The sequence below is a fragment of the Schistocerca gregaria genome, chromosome 8 (assembly GCF_023897955.1).
Source record: "Schistocerca gregaria isolate iqSchGreg1 chromosome 8, iqSchGreg1.2, whole genome shotgun sequence".
Taxonomy (NCBI): Eukaryota; Metazoa; Arthropoda; class Insecta; order Orthoptera; family Acrididae; genus Schistocerca; species Schistocerca gregaria.
The window spans coordinates 90078710-90099544 of record NC_064927.1 but is presented as its reverse complement, the minus strand read 5'-3'; the positions used below and the strand labels follow the sequence as shown (position 1 = coordinate 90099544).

At 45.4% G+C, this 20835-nt stretch overlaps 1 protein-coding gene across 1 annotated transcript in view; it reads left to right on the top strand.

Moving 5' to 3' along the window:
* LOC126285033 (diacylglycerol lipase-alpha) overlaps positions 1-20835 on the top strand; it is a 591792-nt gene that overhangs the window by 38793 nt on the left and 532164 nt on the right. Inside the window, exon 3 of the mRNA XM_049984357.1 lies at positions 76-177. Coding sequence (XP_049840314.1) covers positions 76-177 — 102 coding nt within the window. The remainder of the gene's footprint in view (positions 1-75; positions 178-20835) is intronic.

The window sequence follows — 20835 nt, the reverse complement described above, 5'->3', positions numbered from 1 at the left end:
ATGTGCCGGTAGCTGTGGCGTGTCTTGTGTTTCAGGGATAATGTGCCTGTAGCTGAGGTGTGTCTTGTGTTTCAGGGATCATGTGCCTGGAGCTGATCTGGCTGGTGGCTGGGGTCGTGTGGCTGGCCTACCACTACCGGAATTGCCCCGCCCACTCTGCCAAGGAGGTCGCCCTCGGTTGGTACCAATTATTTCTGTCTCTACTCTGCTATAGAAACACTTGAGCTTCCCATGAATTTCTGTTATTCTGGTAGACATGGTCTGATATTAGTAGGCAGTGTCTTTCCACGTCCCATTGTCAGTACAAATAAGGTAGAGAGGAACGTTAGGGTTTAACTTACTAGAATCTTTCATCAGTTTAATATTGGTGGGAAATGCTGGGGTGGGGGGTGGGGGGGGGGGGGGGAATTTTAGGCTGTGACCAAGAGATGAAGTTACAGTAGGAGATGAGTTTTTCTATTTGGGGATCAAAATAACTGATGGTGGTCGAAGTAGAGAAGATATAAAATGTAGACTGGCTATGGCAAGGAAAGAGTTTCTGAAAAAAGAAAAATTTGTTAACATTGAGTATTGATTTAAGTGTCAGGAAGTCCTTTCTGAAAATTTGTGTGGAACGCAGCCATGTATTGAAGTGAAACGTGGACGATAAATAGTTTCAGACAAGAAGAGAAAAGAAGCTTTCGAAATGTAGTGCCGCAGAAGAATGCTGAAGATTGGATGGGTATATCACGTAACTAACGAGGAGGTACTGAATAGATTTGGGGAGAATTGGAATTTGAGGCACAACCCGTGGTGGGTTCTGTCTTTGTCCAGTTATGATTATGATATTCAGTACACTCCACCACACAATACGCAAATGCCTGGGGTTTGAGAAGGATCCAAAAATGTGTTTCCACCTGGACATTGCCAAGGAAGAAACAGTAACGAACCCCTCACTGGATGCTAAGCTCATCGCACGCCACACCATGGATGACCCAGCCCTGAGCAGCAACCTCTGCCTGGAGTATTACAGTTGTCTGCCAGACTACAAATCCGGCGGCTGGAGGTCCAGGCCTACTGGCACTGTTGGAGTGAGCTCTGAGGACCTAATGACGTGCTGCTGTTCCAAGGATAAAATGGCTGCATCGAGGTGTCTCTCTCCAGGAGTGTGTTTTGCAACTTCTCCATGTCAGGCACTGGGGTGCTGCGCTCACTAAACATCTGACCCACCACCATGTCTGTTGGAGTGGCATGGACACTGCTTTTCCTCATATGGTATCCCTCCATGCCATTTCGTCCCTTGGCAAGATTCTTTTACTCCTTGGTCCAACCTCCATTTGGATTTTGCAGGACCTTTCTTAGACCACACTTGACTCACAGCAACCTGCAGTAAGCAGGTTCTGATGGATATATGTTGCAGTACCTGCTCAGAGATGGAGAGTCTTGTAAAGGATGGACTAGTTTGGAGAGCCGCAATAAACCAGTTTTCGGACTGAAGACCACAAGAACGACATGTATTCTTGCCACTTCGCTTTATTTTGCTTCCTTACTAACATTCACCGACTGCCTACCACTACTTCAGAGGAAAAAATTATTTCACAACGTACATGTAAGTTTCATGCATGTACGCAATACTGAAAATCTGCGAACTACAAAATACGGTACGTGGCATTAATTAGATTATTACTGGCTACAAAATATTTTGTCTTTCAACTTGTCGGTAGGTGCAAGCTATGATTGTTACACTTTAACGACTTTGTTCATCTACATCATATTCCGCAGCAACCTAATGGTGTTTGGCGGAGGGTACTTTGGACCACCAATTGAGCCCTCCAGTCCTGTTCCACACACGAAGAGCGCGTGGGAAGAATGATTTTCCGTAAGCCTCTGTATTGGCTTTAATTTCTAGAATTTGGTCTTCGTGCTCATTAGGCCAGACGTATGTGGTGTGTGTGTGTGGGGGGGTGGGGTGGGGGGGGGTTTCATGGTAACTGCCAGAGCCTACACCATTCATCAATTCTCTGGAGGACATTCTGCAAACCGTTACTATCTCCTGGCGTTGCTACTTTATTATAGACAACCGCATCATCTGCGAAAAGCTTTAACGAGCATCCGACACTTTCTACCAGATCATTTATATATATTGTAAAGCGTATCGCTCCAATCACACTTCCTTGAAGTACTGCAGAAATTATCTTTACATTTGTCGATTTTGTTCCGTTAAAAGCGACGTCTCTCTACTCCGATACTCAATCAGGTCGTCTTTTTTTTTTAACTAGACGGCAGTACGGACGGTGTCAAATGCCTTCCTGAAGTCCAGGAACAAAGCATCAACCTGGGCGCTGTGCTAGGGTGCTGTGGATCTCCGGGAGGAACAGAGCGAGCTGAGTTTCGCAGGACCTCTGTATACGGCACCCATGTTGATATTTATATAGAAGATTTTCATTCGCCAAAAACATGTTCCATAATTCTAGAACAGATTGACATCGACGACGTAGGTCTATAATTGTCTGCCTTTCCTACGGCCCTTCTTAAAAATAGGAATGGCCTTCGGTTTCTTCCAGTCGCTAGGTACCCCTGATTGGTCAAGTGATCCACGATAAATTACTGCTAGACGGGGAGCAAGTTCCTTCGCATAATCTTTCTATAATCTTACAGGTTTCTCATCTTGTCCTATTAAGCGATAGTAGTTGTTTTTCTATTTCGTGTCGCTTATCTTAATATCTGCCATTTCGACGTTGTTACGACGATTGAAAAGAGGGGCCGTGTTACGATCTTCCGCGGTGAAACAATTTAGGAAGACCTAATTCAGGATTTCGGCCACTATGGTCACTGACTGAACGAAATGATGATTTTGACCTACTTACTGATTTTACATACGACGAAAATCTCTCAAGAGTTTTAATCAGATCGGTTGATAAAGTTTTACCACCGAAGTTATCGAACGTTCTAGTACTTTACATTTTTGGAGTTCCGACATGAGAATATTTGAGATGGGACTGTCAGTTGCAGAGATACCGGGCACTACACTTTAACACGGTCTACAGATTAAAAATGTCATGAAAGGGGTAAACCACCAGGACACGATTTCAGTTTTATCTTCTTTCTTCTTCTTCTTTTCCGCTTTAGCCATAGTCCCGCAGCGATCGCTGGGTCGGCGTGGTTACAACGGATTTGTAAGTGTTAGTGTTAGGGATGGCCGGATTCCCTTCCTGCCGCCACCCCTTACCCCCCAGGACGGAAGCAGTGCACACAAACTGTCTGCGTCTAGTGTAAATCGTGAAAGAGTGCGGACGTGATTTAAATGTCTGCGACGCGTGTAACTGAGGCGGAACGTGGGGACCAGCTCAGTATTCACCTAGCGGGATGTGCAAAACCGCCTAAAAACCACATCCAGGCTGGCCAGCACACGGGCGCTCGTCGATCTGGGGCCGGCGCGCCTACTCGAGTCCAGGAAGCAGCGTGCTAGCGCTCTCGGCTAAGCTGGCGGGCGACACGATTTCAGTTTTATGTTAACCAAGAAACATGTCTCTGCTAATTTTCTAGCAAACATCTCGTAGCATCTAATCACGTGTTCAGTAGTTAAAAATATAATAGGAATTGTGTAGTTGCTGTTATTCAAAACTAGAGAGCAGTTTTATACTTCTGTTGTCAGACTCCATATATTCAAATGTCCACTGCAGATAGTTCGAGTTTTCCTTTCTGACTTTGCTGAGAGGCGTCTATATAAAGTCTTTGAACTTCTTCACATTAATTATGAATCAGCTTGAACTCCACTGTTTCTTATGAGGAGTTATTGTTTTAATTCCTTGTTTATATCGCCAATATCCTCCTGACCTTGATTTTACACTTGAGATTATTTCAGACTACATCAGAACAGGAAGGTTAATAACATCAGCTTCATTATTCACTGAGTGGTCAAAATTAAAGAAGCCTTGGAAACATTTCATGCACCCTAACATAGTGGAATGATCATACAAAATTAATTGTTGGTAAGGCGGGTGCCAGGTCGAGATTCATTGGGAGAGTCCTTAGAAAATGTAGTCCATAAACAAAGGAGGTGGCTTACAAAACACTCGTTCGACCTATACTTGGGTATTGCTCATTAGTGTGGGATCCGTACAAGGTCGGGATGACAGAGGAGATAGAGAAGATCCAAAGAAGAGCGGCGCATTTCGTCATAGGGTTATTTGGTAAGCGTGATAGCGTTACGTAGATGTTTTGCAAACTCAAGTGGCAGACTCTGCAAGACAGGCGCTGTGCATCGCGGTGTAGCTTGCTGTCCAGGTTTGGAGAGGGTGCGTTTCTGGATGAGGTATCGAATATATTGCTTCCCCCTACTTATACCTCCCGAGGAGATCACGAATGTAAAATTAGAGAGATTCGAGCGCGCACGGTGGCTTTCCGGCAGTCGTTCTTCCCGCGAACCATACGCGGAACAGGAAAGGGAGGTAATATCAGAGGCACGTAAAGTGCGCTCCGCCACACACTGTTGGGTGGCTTGTGGAGTATAAATGTAGGTGTCGATAGGCAGCTCAGCTTACATCTTGTGATCTCAGGGCAATGATGTAAGTTGGTATGCCTGTCTTAAAGCACAGGAGATGTTTCCCAGGCATCTTTCATTTAGGCCACCACGACAGACGCTCTGGAAGCAAGGATGAGATATACAAATAGTTAACGTGTTGTCCTCAAAACTATACGCTCAAGTCACAAAGACCACAGGAATTTTCAGTATGCATAACATGAACTGAAATTCTAGAAAAAGCTACGAAATGCATTCAAGTACGTCTTCCAGAAAGATAACCAACAATTTATATTTCACGAGAGGGTGATAAGACTGGACATGTAATGGCAGAGATTGGAGAGGTACCGTAGAATTCCCTGACTTTGTGATAGTTTTGAAGTTTTTTAAATGTAACTTCCATAATATTTTACGTGGAAGGCTAAGGAATTTATTCAACACAGCTGTCCATTTCTTCTTTCAAATTCCGTCCTATTTGCCGAACTGTGTGTCACTATTCATTTGGTAAAAAAAAAAAACTTCCCCGGCGGATATCTCACATTGTTCTAGTACCTTTACTGGAATCTGCAAATTCTCGCGCAAGTATATAAAAAAAAGGAATCGAACAACGAATTCACTGCTTCGTCAGCAATAGGAACACCGGGGGGTGATCTCTCAAAGTGGATGCACTAGGTAAACAGTTTCGTGTGCCTTATACCACACATCATCAGGAGGATTGGCCCCTGTCCAAAATTTTCGCCGGCTTCGACCGCTACGGTCTCAGGTTCGAATCCTGCCTCTGTCATGGATGTGATGTCCTTAGGTTAGTTAGGTTTAAGTACACTCCTGGAAATTGAAATAAGAACACCGTGAATTCATTGTCCCAGGAAGGGGAAACTTTATTGACACATTCCTGGGGTCAGATACATCACATGATCACACTGACAGAACCACAGGCACATAGACACAGGCAACAGAGCATGCACAATGTCGGCACTAGTACACTGTATATCCACCTTTCGCAGCAATGCAGGCTGCTATTCTCCCATGGAGACCATCGTAGAGATGCTGGATGTAGTCCTGTGGAACGGCTTGCCATGCCATTTCCACCTGGCGCCTCAGTTGGACCAGCGTTCGTGCTGGACGTGCAGACCGCGTGAGACGACGCTTCATCCAGTCCCAAACATGCTCAATGGGGGACAGATCCGGAGATCTTGCTGGCCAGGGTAGTTGACTTACACCTTCTAGAGCACGGTGGGTGGCACGGGATACATGCGGACGTGCATTGTCCTGTTGGAACAGCAAGTTCCCTTACCGGTCTAGGAATGGTAGAACGATGGGTTCGATGACGGTTTGGATGTACCGTGCTCTATTCAGTGTCCCCTCGACGATCACCAGAGGTGTACGGCCAGTGTAGGAGATCGCTCCCCACACCATGATGCCGGGCGTTGGCCCTGTGTGCCTCGGTCGTATGCAGTCCTGATTGTGGCGCTCACCTGCACGGCGCCAAACACGCATACGACCATCATTGGCACCAAGGCAGAAGCGACTCTCATCGCTGAAGACGACACGTCTCCATTCGTCCCTCCATTCACGCCTGTCGTGACACCACTGGAGGCGGGCTGCACGATGTTGGGGCGTGAGCGGAAGACGGCCTAACGGTGTGCGGGACCGTAGCCCAGCTTCATGGAGACGGTTGCGAATGGTCCTCGCCGATACCCCAGGAGCAACAGTTTCCCTAATTTGCTGGGAAGTGGCGGTGCGGTCCCCTACGGCACTGCGTAGGATCCTACGGTCTTGGCGTGCATCCGTGCGTCGCTGCGGTCCGGTCCCAGGTCGACGGGCACGTGCACCTTCCGCCGACCACTGGCGACAACATCGATGTACTGTGGAGACCTCACGCCCCACGTGTTGAACAATTCGGCGGTACGTCCACCCGGCCTCCCGCATGCCCACTATACGCCCTCGCTCAAAGTCCGTCAACTGCACATACGGTTCACGTCCACGCTGTCGCGGCATGCTACCAGTGTTAAAGACTGCGATGGAGCTCCGTATGCCACGGCAAACTGGCTGACACTAACGGCGGCGGTGCACAAATGCTGCGCAGCTAGCGCCATTCGACGGCCAACACCGCGGTTCCTGGTGTGTCCGCTGTGCCGTGCGTGTGATCATTGCTTGTACAGCCCTCTCGCAGTGTCCGGAGCAAGTATGGTGGGTCTGACACACCGGTGTCAATGTGTTCTTTTTTCCATTTCCAGGAGTGTAGTTCTAAGTTCTAGAGGACTGATGACCTCAGATGTTAAGTACCATAGTGCTCAGAGCCATTTGAACTAGAGTTTTCCTGCTTTGGTCATGGCTCATACTGGTGTTTCTCCTATCTAGTCAGTGTACACCATGTTTTTCAATAAGCTAACGAGCTTTGACGCTTCTGTTCCTCACCTCATCCAAGGTCTGTTCCAGCAGTCCCATTGGGTTATTTGTATATTGACGACTAGCCACTTTTTTTTTACACGCTACACCACCAGAAGCAATTTCTGTAACAATTAACACAAAAATACCCCACCGAAATGTCGTCTAATGGTAAAATTGAGAAAGAAGAGGCAGTGTCAAATTATTGGATAGCTGAGTAGCTCATATTACTGATATGGACATAACAAACTTGGGACAATGGACATAGTGAAGTAGAGGTAGACTACATCAATCACGTTAGCACACAGAGAATTCACAGCGGACCTTGTAAACATGTAGAAACTTTTCGTTAAAGCAGATACCACGTGGAGTCCATTTCACCTCCTCCAGGCCGGTGCTGCTGCTTCATGGATTTTCTCCAAAATTTTAGCGTGACCACCACAGACGCTAGAGACCCATGTGTGTCAGAAAGCATGAATGTCACGTAGTTGGCAGCCTGTCATACAGTTGGGGAGTTTTACGGTATCACTCGTTCCTATAAATCAGCTTCCAGTTTACGAAAGACAATGGATCTGTAAGTCTTTGTGTCACCACAACCACGGGCACCATTTCACGTTATAATGCACTGCAAGTTCTGAACGCAAAATCTTCGCAAAAGACCTGTGCGAATATGTAGATCACGGATCTTGAATAACTTATACGTCACCCATGAACCACTGCGGCAAGCAATTGTCAACATCTCACCGAAAATCAGCAACATTTCAGGACTCAGACATACGTCACGCCGACCAAGGAGCTTTAATTAGCAAAAAGAATCTCGATTGCCCATTCGAATCTACTCGGCCGCATGGTTGGATCACCGTGAACGTTGCCCACTGGCTGAATGCCCCAGCACTACACTAAAGATATAAATATTCCTCTGCGGTGCCACAGAGAGAAAACTCAAGTAGTTCGGCTCCATTAATCGGAGCGAAGCAAAGGGTGCTCTTGTGGAAAACTGCAAAGTTAATCTGCGACTCTAGAAAGCAAACATTGCGGAAAATGAACTTGCAATTGCACAGGCGCTTTTCAAAGTGTATGATACAGATACCAGATGGAGCTCTAAAGGCATACTGAACCTACGCAAGGAAGGGCAGCTCGTATCGTCGGGCGTTTGTTAGACTCACGTGAGAGTGAAAAAAAGAGAAATGAATCGGCAGACGCTTGAAAATAAACGCTAACTACAGGGTGTCCCAAAGTAATGTATACACTCTTTGAAACTAAATATCTCTTTAAGTCAAGGAGATAGAAATACAGTATAAAGTTTGTGGTGTACCATAATGTCCATTTAAGGGTGGTAAATGTTCAAAGTGGCCTCCTTCCACTGCAGTACACCGTCAACAAGAACTTACAACAGAGTGACATGCCAACTGTATTGTTCCTAATGGAATAGCATCACAGGCTAGCTCAATTTGCTCTTTAAAATCATGCAGTGTTTGTGATGTTGCAGTGGGGAGATTACCCCACAATCCATTTGTGTCCACAGGTAGAAGTCTGGACGAGTTAAATCAGGAGGACGAGCTAGAAACTCCAGTCTCCGCGTCGTCCCATGCATCTGGCATGGAATGTACGACTGAGAAATGCCGTCTTATCGGTGTGAAAGTGAGGTGCACCACATCCTATTGAAAGTACTAATCTTCATTTTCAAAACTGTTGTTAAGAACTGGAGTTATTATATACAACACCTCTGACGATTTTTCAAAGAAGTACGGCCCAATCAAACCTGTAGAGGACGGATCACACCAGACTGATGCTCCTGGTAGATTAACATACTTGTCTTCGGTTACGTACGGATTTTCACTGGCCCAGCACACGCAATTGTTGGGGTTAACTGTTCCATAAGCTTAAAGGTCTCTTCATCCGACCAAAGAATGTCTTGGAAATGCTACTCTTCTTCCCACCTGTTAATGAACCGGTCACAAAATTCACGTCACCAATCGGGCATCATCCTCGTTAAGAGCATGGAAAAGTCGTAGAATTTAAGACTTCAATTTCTGAGCCCACAAAATTCTATGAACACTGCTTTTGCACATCCCAGACTGACGAAAGCACTGCCTCACAGGTTTCTTCGGGGAGTGTGTGTACGCCTGGATGAATGCATCAACACTTTCATTTTCTGTTGAAGCTCTGTTTCTTCGGTAACGCCCCTGCTTCATATCCCGCGCCGTTCCTTCGGCACCAAACGTATTTGGCGCTCTTGTAATTGTTACCCTTGTCGGTGGTGGCGTTCCAGATTGTAATCTCCAACGTCGTCGTTACTTTTCCACATCCTCTGTTTTCCAGTAACATTTTAGCACGCACTTCCGTTGATCCACCGATAACGCCATGTTTGTTTACAATCCCGATACAAAAGAACGTTTATTATTGAATTATTACCCTCAAAAATTGTATTTCTGTGTCCTTTAATTAAAGAGATATTCAGTTTCAAAGAGTGTATACATTAATTTGAGGCGCCCTGATAATCACGACAGCTTAGTTCCAAAGTTTCGAGTACAAATACTACGAGAAGAAGCTGCAGGTGTTCTGCGACCCGATACGTATCCCTCCAGGAGGGAGCGCAAAAGAAAATAACATTCGTCTAATCGTAGAGAGCAGGAAGTCGTTTAAGCAGTGACTTTTTCCGCGCCTCATACGTGGTTAGAACGAGAAGAAATTTTACCAAACAAAAGTAGTTATAAATTGGAAAACTTAATAAATCACGAAATAATGTAGAGAGATAAGTACAAATCTACACACATGCTTGGAATGCCATGGGGTTTTATTAGAACCAAAAAAGTACAAAAGTTCAAAAAATGTCCGACAGATGGCGTTTCATATGATCAGAATAGCAATAATTACCACAACAAAGGAAGACAAAGCAAAGATAATGTTCTTCACAGGAAATGCTCAATATGTCCACTATCATTCCTCAACAATAGCTGTAGTCGAGGAATAATGTCGTGAACAGCACTGTAAAGCATGTCCGCAGTGACGCATTGGCGTCGTATGTTGTCTTTCAGCATCTCTAGAGATCTCGGTCGATCACGATACACTTGCGACTTCAGGCAACCCCAAAGCACACGATCACCACCAAACGACGCCCGAGAGACCTTTCACGCGTCTAGCAATATGGGGTGGAGCGCCATCTTGCATAAACATCGTATGTTCCAGCAGGTGTTTATCAGCCACGCTGGGGATGATGCGATTCTGTAACATATCGGCGTACATCTCACCCGTCACGGTAGCAGTTATAAAACCAGAATCACGCATGTCCTCGAAGAAAAATGGCCCGATAACGGTAGATGTGGTAAATCCAACCCATAACGTGACTTTCTTGTCGTCCAATGGAGTTTCCACGACAGTTCTACGATTTTCGGTAGCCCAAATTCTGCAGTTGTGGGCGTTGACAGACCCTCGGAGCGTGAAATGAGCTTCGTCGGTCCACAACACGTTACTCAACCAATCGTCATCTTCCGCCATCTTTTGAAACGCCCACACCGCAAATGCCCTCCGCTTCACTAAATCTCCAGGATGCCGAAGGATTTTGTACAGATAGCATCGGAGGGTACGCCTAAGTGCCAACCAAACAGTAATGTAGGGAATGCCGGTGCGACGTGGGACTGCACGAACGCCGACTTCCCCGTGCATAGACGAACCCGCTACAGTCTCCATTTCTTCCTGAACTGTCTCAGCAGCATTACGCCTTGTGCTCGGTCTGCCACTACGGGATCTATCGTCTAAATAACCCGTGGCTTCGAACTTCGAAATCATTCTCGCCACAGCTGCATTTGTCTAGGGACCTTTACCCGCTTTAATCCCCTTCCTATGGCGATAGGATCGTAACGCTGAACTAGCACATTTCCCATTCTGATAATACAGCTTCACTAAAAGCGCCTTTTCAGGTAACATCAAAATGCTGCGACTGCTGGTGCATCTGATTCTCTTTTTTTTCTTTATTGTTATTTTTATCACCTAATACAAGGCGGGCTGTCAGCAGCAGAGTACGCCGCTCTTCAGCCTTGAGTTTGACAATAAGTATTTACATAAAGGAGGCACAGAGAAGACAATAATAACGGCGGGCAAAAAATGAAGACACTAAAAAACAAAAAAACATGGAGCCGTTCACGCTGGACGAGAAACATCACAAACACTAATCGGCACGGTTCACATAACACGGATGACGGCGACGGCACACGTGAACAGTGGTGGCGTGACGGCGGTAGAACACTACACACATCGGAGGCGCACACACGAGACACTGATGGCGATGATCTACGGCGCGCCAATGTTCACTGAGCGTGTGCGAGTCGATTCTGTTTCTTTTTTTTTTCTTTACTGTTATTTTAAAACCTGTACAACAGGCAGGCTGTCAGCAGCGTTCTATGCTGCTCTTCAGCCAGAGGTCGATTCTCTCTCTCATTACGGCTCCTTATATACACGATTGTCATGGACAATCACTGACGTTTTGCTGTGGAGCGTCATCTGTCGGACATTTTGTGAACTTTTTTTTGTTCTAATAAAACCCCATGTCATTCCAAGCATGTGTGTCAATTTTTACCCCTCTATCTACATTAATCCGTGGTTTATTAAGTTTTCAAATTTATACTGACTTTTTGATAACCCGGTATTATGCTATAATGGTAAGTACTGTTTGCCATACACTTCACAGTGGTTTTATATACGCAAACGTACACGTTGAGCGTTTTCGATATCCATCGCTTCTGGAGGTTGTGGATAAATAAAAGCTACATTTAATGTGTGTGTGTCTGGTTCAGTATGCATCAATTGCCAAAGTAAGCGGTCTGTTCTGCCAGAGACACAGATAATAAATCCAGTTCGCCAGTAACAAGTTTCTTTTTGTACGTTGTTCCGCTATTTCGGAGAGTAGGTGCAATGCTGCGGAAATTCGCTTTTCCGTTAAACGTTCCGGGAGCACCACAGTTCGGTTGCGTCGTATTTGCCGTTTGAGGGGAGCCAAATGCTACGATCCCAGTGCCAGAATTTCTTCTCCCAGGCAGAACAGCCCTTGCAGCACTAAACGTGAAATTTGATTTACGGAAAGCCGATACGAGAAATCGCATTTAGACAGGTGCTGGTACAGCTAAAATGCGGAAAGAGGAATGGAGATCTTGAGTGGGGACATACACTGTGTGCAAGCACGGCTACGTTCATAACAGGCAATGTAATGGTAACTTTCTTAATAGCGTGTTGATCAGCTCAATACAGCGACTCAGTACAGCAGCGGTTTTGCGTGCCGTGGACTCGACAAGCTCGTGGTGGTGTTCCGGAAGTGTGTGGCTCCAGCTGCCTACGCGCAGACCACGCCGTAACTGAGGGTAGGAAGTGTTTGGGGGAGGAGCTGGCGGCCGAGAGCGTCCCGGGTGTGCTGTGTCGGGTTCACATCTGGCGAACTAAGAAATGTGCAGTGAGACGAACAGAAATGGCACTTTTATTCAAAGACAGTAATTGTATTGAAGACTTTGCGACTCATGATGGCCGTTACAAAAGGCGGGACACGGTTCTTAATGGAATGTGTGGTCAGGACAGGACTGCAATCCACGCTCGCCACAAAGCTGGAAAGGGCTGTGTACACACTACCGGCCATTAAAATTGCTACACCAAGAAAAAATTCGCGGCTATTCATTGGACAAATATATTATACTAGAACTGACATGTGATTACATTTTCACGCAATTTGGGTGTATAGATCCTGAGAAATCAGTACCCAGAACAACCACCTTTGGCCGTAATAATGGCCTTGATACGCCTGGGCATAGAGTCGAAGAGAGCTTGCATGGCGTGTACACGTACAGCTGTCCATGCAGCTTCAACACGATACCTCAGTTCATCAAGAGTAGTAACTGGCGTCCTGTGAGACCCAGTTGCTCGGCCACCATTGACCAGACGTTTCCAATTGGTGAGAGATTTGGAGAATTTGCCGGCCAGGGGAGCAGTCGAACATTTTCTGTATCCCGAAAGGCCCGTACAGGACCTGCAACATGCGGTTGTGCATTATCCTGCTGAAATGTACGGTTTCGCAGGGATCGAATGAAGGGTAGAGCCACGGATCGTAACACATCTGAAATGTAACGTCCACTGTCCAAAGTGCCCTCAGTGTGTAACCAATGGCACCCCACACGATCACGCCGGGTGATACGCCACTATGGCGATGACGAATACACGCTTCGAATGTACGTTCACTGCGATGTCGCCAAACACGGATGCGGCGATCATGATGCTGTAAACAGAATCTGGATTCATCCGACGTTTTGCCATTCGTGCACCTAGGTTCGTCGTTGAGTACACCCTCGCGGGCGCTCCTGTCTCTGATGCAGTGTCAAGGGTAACCGCAGCCGTGATCTCCGAGCTGACAGTCCATGCTGCTGCAAAAGTCGTCGTAGTGTTCCTGCAGATGGTTGTTGTCTTGCAAACGTCCCCATCTGTTACTCAGGGATCGAGACGTTGCTGCACGATCCGTTACAGCCATACGGATCAGATGCCTGTCATCTCGACTGCAAGTGGTACTAGGCCATGGGGATCCAGCACGGCGTTCCGTATTACCCTCCTGAACCCACCGATTCCATATTCTGCAAACGGTCATTGGATCTCGACCAGCGCGAGCAGCAATGTCGCGATACGATAAACCGCAATCCCAATAGGCTACAATCCGACCTTTATCAAAGTCAAAAACGTGATGGTACGCATTTCTCCTCCTTACACGAAGCATCACAACAACGTTTCACCAGACAACGCCGCTCAACTGCTGTTTGTGTATGAGAAACCGAAAAAAAATGGTTCAAATGGCTCTGAGCACTATGGGACTTAACATCTGTGGTCATCAGTCCCCTAGAACTTAGAACTACAGCTTTAGTGTGGTTCCAGACTGAAGCGCCTAGAACCGCTCGGTCACACGGGCCGGTGGCAACACTACAAAACACAAACAACAACACCTACTCAGATGTATGAAAACAGACAGAATCTAGTGGTGTGCGTAAAAGTGTGCTGTGAAAAAATATAAGAAATGCATAGTGCTGCAGGAGAAGTAAAAACTGGACCAAAACTATCAGTGTCTAAATCAGATAAACGTCAGGGATCTGCTAGCAGACACCGTTTCGCCATGGAAGCGGGAAATCAGGCGAAAAGCACCGTAGGTACAAACCAACATACTGTTAACGAACTGTTTTTCGATCTTAAAACAAACTAAAATGTGAATAATTTAATTACGGACCACTGATGACGCTTCACCTCAATCAAGCGAAACGCATCTGGTGAAACAAATCACATATATTCGTAGTTGCAACGAAGGTACAAAAATACCTTCAAGAACTGTACAGCAACATCTACATCTACATCCATACTCTGCAAGGCACCTCACGGTGTGTGGCGGAGGGTACTTTGAGTACCTCTATCGGTTCTCCCTTCTATTCCAGTCTCGTATTTTTCGTGGAATGAAAGATTGTCGGTATGCCTCAGTGTGGGCTCTAATCTCTCTGATTTTATCCTCATGGTCTCTTCGCGAGATATACGTAGGAGGCAGCAATATACTGCTTGACTCCTCGGTGAAGGTATGTTCTCGAAACTTTAACAAAAGCCCGTACCGAGCTACTGAGCGTCTCTCGTGCAGAGTCTTCCACTGGAGCTTATCTATCATCTTCGTAACGCTTTTACGATTACTAAATGATACAGTAACGAAGCGTGCTGCTCTGCGTTGGATCTTCTCTATCTCCTCTATCAACCCTATCTGGTACGGATCCCACACCGGTGAGCAGTATTCAAGCAGTGGGCGAACAAGTGTAGTGTAACGTACTTTCTTTGTTTTCTGACTGCATTTTCTTAGGATGCTTCCAATGAATCTCAGTCTGGCATCTGCATTACCGACGATTAACTTTATATGATCATTCCATTTTAAATCACTCATAATTCCTACTCCCAGATAATTTATGGAATTAACTGCTTCCAGTTGCTGACGTGCTATATTGTTACTAAATGATAAACGATCTTTCCTTCTATGTATGCGCAGCACATTACACTTGTCTGCATTGAGATTGAATTGCCATTCCCTGCACCATGCGTCAATTCGTTGCAGATTCTCCTGCATTCCAGTACAATTTTCGATTGTTACACCCTCTCGATATACCACAGCATCATCCGCAAAAAGCCTCAGTGAACTTCCGATGTTATCCACAAGGTCATTTACGTATATTGTGAATAGCAACGGTCCTACTACGCTCCCCTGCGGCACACCTGAAATCACTCCTACTTCGGAAGACTTCTCGCCATTGAGAATGACATGCTGCCTTCTGTTACCTACGAACTATTCAATCCAATCACAATGGGCGATGTGGCCACACAAATGAAGAATACAAAGGAGTAGTTGTGGTAAGACGTTCCACTCCCCAACTAGTGCGGCTCACAGCTACCAGACGGCCCTCGGTGCATGTGGATGAGTGGCAGCACGTGTCCCACACGTGCTACTTGGGATTTAAGTCTGGGGAACGGACAGGCCACTCCATTCGCCGAATGTCCTCTCACTCCAACACCTCCCCCTCCTGCGCTGTCCCATGGCGTCGCGCTCATAATAATAATAAAGTCAGGACAGAACGCGTCCCTGAAACGATGCACATGGGGTGTGAGTATAGTGTGACTGGAGAGTGGATCGTGTTCAAAGATTTGGAGATCAGTGCGCCCATGCAATATTACGCCATCCCTCATCGTATCACCTGGAATACTAAAACGATCGTGTTCGACAATGTTGCTGGGAACATTACCTGTTCCCTTCTCTCGCCATGCGACGGTACGTTCAGACGCATAAGCGACCATCCATCATTGTGAATCGCGCTCGTGGGGGAATGGAAAGTCCTACGACAAGAAGTCCTTACCAAGCTTGTAGCCAGCATGCGAGCACGTTTCAAAGCTTACACACCTTGTTAAGAATCACGTCCTGCCCTTTGTAATGTCTAAGGAACCCTCATAAATATCGATGACTTCTGTGTGCTTATTGTCTTTGAATAACAGTTTCATTTCCTTTCGTCTCATTGCGTATTTCTTTCAGCTACCTAGAGTTCTTCCTACGTATGCTCCAAGTTTCATCGAGCTGTGTTACTTCGCAGTGACCCACCATCCGACAGTTGCTTTTGTCCTTAAGTTTTAGTTATCGATATTTCTGTATTCGAGCCGGAGTGGGTTCACTTTACGATAATTTAGGAATGGTTCGTTTACTTTCCTTTTCTACCTCTTGCTACTTCAAGATCTGGCGCCCTTTATGTTCGATTCGGTAATGATGTTTCGAGCAAATACTCGTTGCTAAGAGCTTTTCTAATAATTAGTTCAGTAATTTTCTTTTTGCGAAAATTTATTTCGTATCATTTAATGTTTACTTGCTTGGGCCATCGGCTTCGTTGTCACCAACTTACTGTGATTACCGTATGTCTACAGCTACTGATTATTCGTTTTTCGTAACTTTATCATGGCTATACGACAAAATAAGTCGTTTAAATAGGAATACCAAGTTTTTCACGTTACCTTGGCCACAGTGAACACCTTCATCAGATGTTTGGAAGTGCTGAAGTCAATTAAATCGTAATCAGGCGCGTTATTTTACACGCATCAAAAAAAGTTTTGCATCACCCCGGTTCCCAGAATTCCAGAAGATAATACGTTTATTGTGGATATCGTATCACACGCACACACACACACACACACACAGTCGCTTTGACTGTTCAGAGATGCCACTAAACCCTCCCAAACATGTAAACAATCATGCATGAGCAGCGCCTGTTAGACGGAAGGGATCAGACAGCTGATCAGTCCCAGACATTCCACCAGGAAGGATGTACACGTCTCGTGTTGTCTGTAGTTCAACCATGCCTAGATGCTCAATACCGCGGTTCATTCGCGTCAGCATTGTTACTTGGTGCCAGGAAGGGTTCTCAACAAGAGAAGTGTCTAGGCATTTCGGAGTGCACCAAAGCGATGTTGTTCGGACATGGAGGACATACAGAGAGACAGGAACTGTCGATGACATGCCTCGCTCAGGCCGCCCAAGGGATAATACCGCAATGGATGACGGCTATCTACAGACTATGGCTCAAAGGAACCCTGACAGCAATGCCACCATGTTGAATAATGCTTTTCGTGCAGCTACAGGACGTTGTGTTAAGACTCAAACTGCGCGCAATGGGCTTCATGATGCGCAACTTCACTCCCGACGTCCATAGCGAAGTCCATCTTTGCAACCACGACACCGTGCAGTGCGGTACAGATGAGTCCAACAACATGCCGAATGCTCAGGATTCGCATCATGTTCTGTTCACCCGGACAATCGTTGGACACGTGTTTGGAGGCAATGCGGTCAGGCTTAACGCCTTAGACACGCTGTCCACAGATTGCAGCAAGGTGGAGGTTTCCTGCTGTTTTGGGGTGGCATCATGTGGGGCCGACGTACGCCACTAGTGGTCATGGGCGGCGCCGTAACGGCTGAACGATACGTGAATACCAACCTCCGACCGATAGTGCAACCATATCGGCAGCATATTGGCGAGGCATTCGTCTTCAACGACGACCATTCGCGCCCCCATCGTCCACATTTTGAGAGTGACTTCCTTCGGGATAACGACATCGCACGACTAGAATGGCCAACAAGTTCTCCAGATATGAAACCCATTGAACATGCCTGGGGTACATTTAAAAGGGCTGCTTATGGACAACGTGACTCACCACCACTACGCTGAATCCCCGTTGAGGACTGGGACAATCTGGACCAACAGTGCCTTGATGAACTTGTGGATAATGTGCCACGACCAATACAGGCATGCGTCAATGCAAGAGGAAGTGCTGCTGGGTATTAGAGGCACCTGTGTGTACAGTAATCTGGACCATCATCTCTTAAAGGTCTCGCTGTATGAATGTACAACATACAATGTGTGGTTTTCATGAACAATAAAGAAGGGGAAAATGATGTTTATGTTGATCTCTCTTCCAATTTTCTGTACAGGTTCCGGAACTCTCGGAACCGAGGTGACGCGAAACTTTTTTTTTATGTGTTTTGTGTGTGTATTGTAGCAAGCGAGCAAGTGGCTTTCAGCAGGAAGAGGCTGTCATTGCAGAAATAATATACAACCGTAACTGTTGCGTGTAATTTTCCTGTCTAAATTCATAAATTAGTCGCTGTTTAATTTGTTCTGGAGGTTCTATGGGTCTCATCCGCAGTCACCATGATGTACTCGTGGCAATCCAAGGATTTTGTATCAAATGTTTGCGTTCTGAGAAACCAGTATTTGATTTTTTGGAGCATAGCTCGTACTCGTTCTCAGATACATTCCCCAAATCGATTAACATACAGTTTTCATTTGGAGAGCCTTATCACAGTCTCGTATAAATACTAGAAATTAAGAAGCAGATATATTATAGTTTGGGGTGGTTATTTCAACTTCTCTCACCATTCGGTTGACTTCCGATTAAAATTCGAAGTGTTTGTTGTGATGCAGCAACATACAATTTGTGTTTTATTTTGCTGCTTCGCGGTTTTGGCGAGGGAATCTCAGTCAGATCTGCTACAATGGAAAGTTATGACAGGAATATGGATGGCAGGGGCCTTGCGCACTGCCTCTGTGTCCCTGCATGCTCACGCTAGGTGCTGGAGGTCGTAACAGCCAAGGTGCCGCAGTTGACACGTAAGCTGAGCTGAGTTACTTACTGCATCAGTTGGCTATTCATTTACAGCAGCAAGGGACGGAATGAGTGAAAGGTCTGTAGGGGGGGGGGGGGGGGCGTTGGAAAGGAGTTGTGCCTAAAGCTCTGCTTACTGAAAGTGTAGCCACCTTAATATTATACATTTTAAGGATGCGAGGTAATATTTGTCGTGCAGAAGAGGTGGCGGTTGACTACCAACAGTTGTTGCCGGTTCAGTCATCTTGCTGGCCCATCGTGCTTGCATTCACGCATTACCCACTACAGCAGCCATAGGATTGGATCCATCCTTCTAAAACGAATACAAGTGGATGAGCAGAGATTTCGATTGGTATTGAGTGGTAGTCGGGTCAACACCTGTGATGCTATGTTACCCACATTGCAACCATTTTGGATGACGGCGTCTTGGATACAACTCGTAATTTTCAAATGGAAAGAGGGTTACGTGTAGGGTGACCATACGTCTCGATTAATCGGGATTGTCCCGTTTTTTGAGGCCAAAAATTTGTCCCGACTTTTTTTAAAAAACAAGCAATTTGTCCCGATTTTCTAGGATTGTTTTCAGACATTTACAAAGTGGTTAAAATATTTTCTGTGTGTCGATTTTATAAACTATGAATTGCAACTGACTTTCCCTGCATTAGTCCCTCCTAATAATGTACAGCTTGAGCACTATAATTGTTGCGTACTCTTATTTTCTTTGCTTTTGCTTGCCATTGTTGTTAGCACTCAGTATCAGTTTCGTGAAGTGCTAGCACGTCGTGGCGATGCCGAAACGAAAATCAAAGTTTTTGGAAGAGCTTCAGAGGAAATTTCCTTGCTTCACTGCTACAGACAATGACTGTTCAGCAAAATGTAACGTATGCAACTGTGCTGTATCCGTCTCTCATGGTGGTGCTGCAGATCTCAAGCATCATATGGAATCAGAGAAACACAGGAAGAATCTTCGATCGGCAGGTTCCTCGCAAAAGATGACGAGATATTTTGTAGCTTCAAATACACAGGAACAGAAAAACGTAGCTGCAGCAGAAGGAACCCCGTCATTCCATTTGTTAAACACCACCAAAGCTATCGTTCTAATGACTGCAGTGTTCAACTAAACAAAAAAAATCCTGATTCTAAGGTTGCAGAAAATGTTTCGTGTGGAAGAACAAAGTGTGAAGCGATTATCAACAATGTTATAGCTCCGCATTCCCAGAAACAGGTAATAGCTGCTGTAAACAGTGCAAAATACTTTTCAATATCTATTGATGTTAGCAACCGTGGGCATCAGAAAAATTTTCCTGTGATAGTTCAGTATTTTTCTGTAAGTGAGGGTGGACTGCAGACGAAATTGCTTGATCCTGATGAATTCCAGAACGAAAAGTCCGAAACAATTTCCAGTTATTTTTCTCATGTTATACCGTCATTCAGTATCATCTCAAAGTGTGTTGCATTTGGTGCAGACAATACTAACTGTAATTTGGGGGGGGGGGGGGGGGGTAATGAAGAAAGAGGGTTTTCACACATCTGAAAGAAAAATTAAAAAAGCTCTAACATTGTTGGCATAGGTTGTCCAGCACATGTTGTTCATAACACACTTCAAAGTGCTTGTGTTGTTTTTTCTATTCGTGTTGCAGAACTCACTGAATTCTGTGAATTTGTTGGTGTCACTTACAAAAATTTACTTTCCTTTCCCAAAACAAGGTGGCTTTCATTGTTGTCACCCATAGAAAGGATATTGAAAACGTACGGACCTTTGAAATCTTACTTTTTGTCACAGTCTAACTCAAAGTGCCCTGCAATCTTAAAGAGTTTTTCAGTGATCCTATAAGTGAATGTTATATACTTGTTGTACATCCTGAGCATTGAGAAACAGAATAATTCCCTAAGTGAAGTATTAGCAGTCTTAAATAAATCTTTGACAAGTCTAAATTCAAGGAAACATTAACATTTTGTACCACTATGTGTAAAAAAAACTGCTGAATGATTGTGGTGACCAGTCTGTTAAGAAATTTGACACAGCAGTATCAACGTTTTATGATGCTTCAGTAGACTAACTATCCTCATGGTTGCAGGGAATAGCTGAGTTTTCTGTATTGTCATGGATGATGCTCACAGAACCACCAGAATGGTCAGTAGTTGAAAATACTGTAATGTGGCTAAATGAGAAGGGCAATCTAGTAAATGACAGCCTCTTATTTGATGAAATAGTTCATATACAGTCATTTGTAAAACAACAAGTGGAAACAGACAGTGAA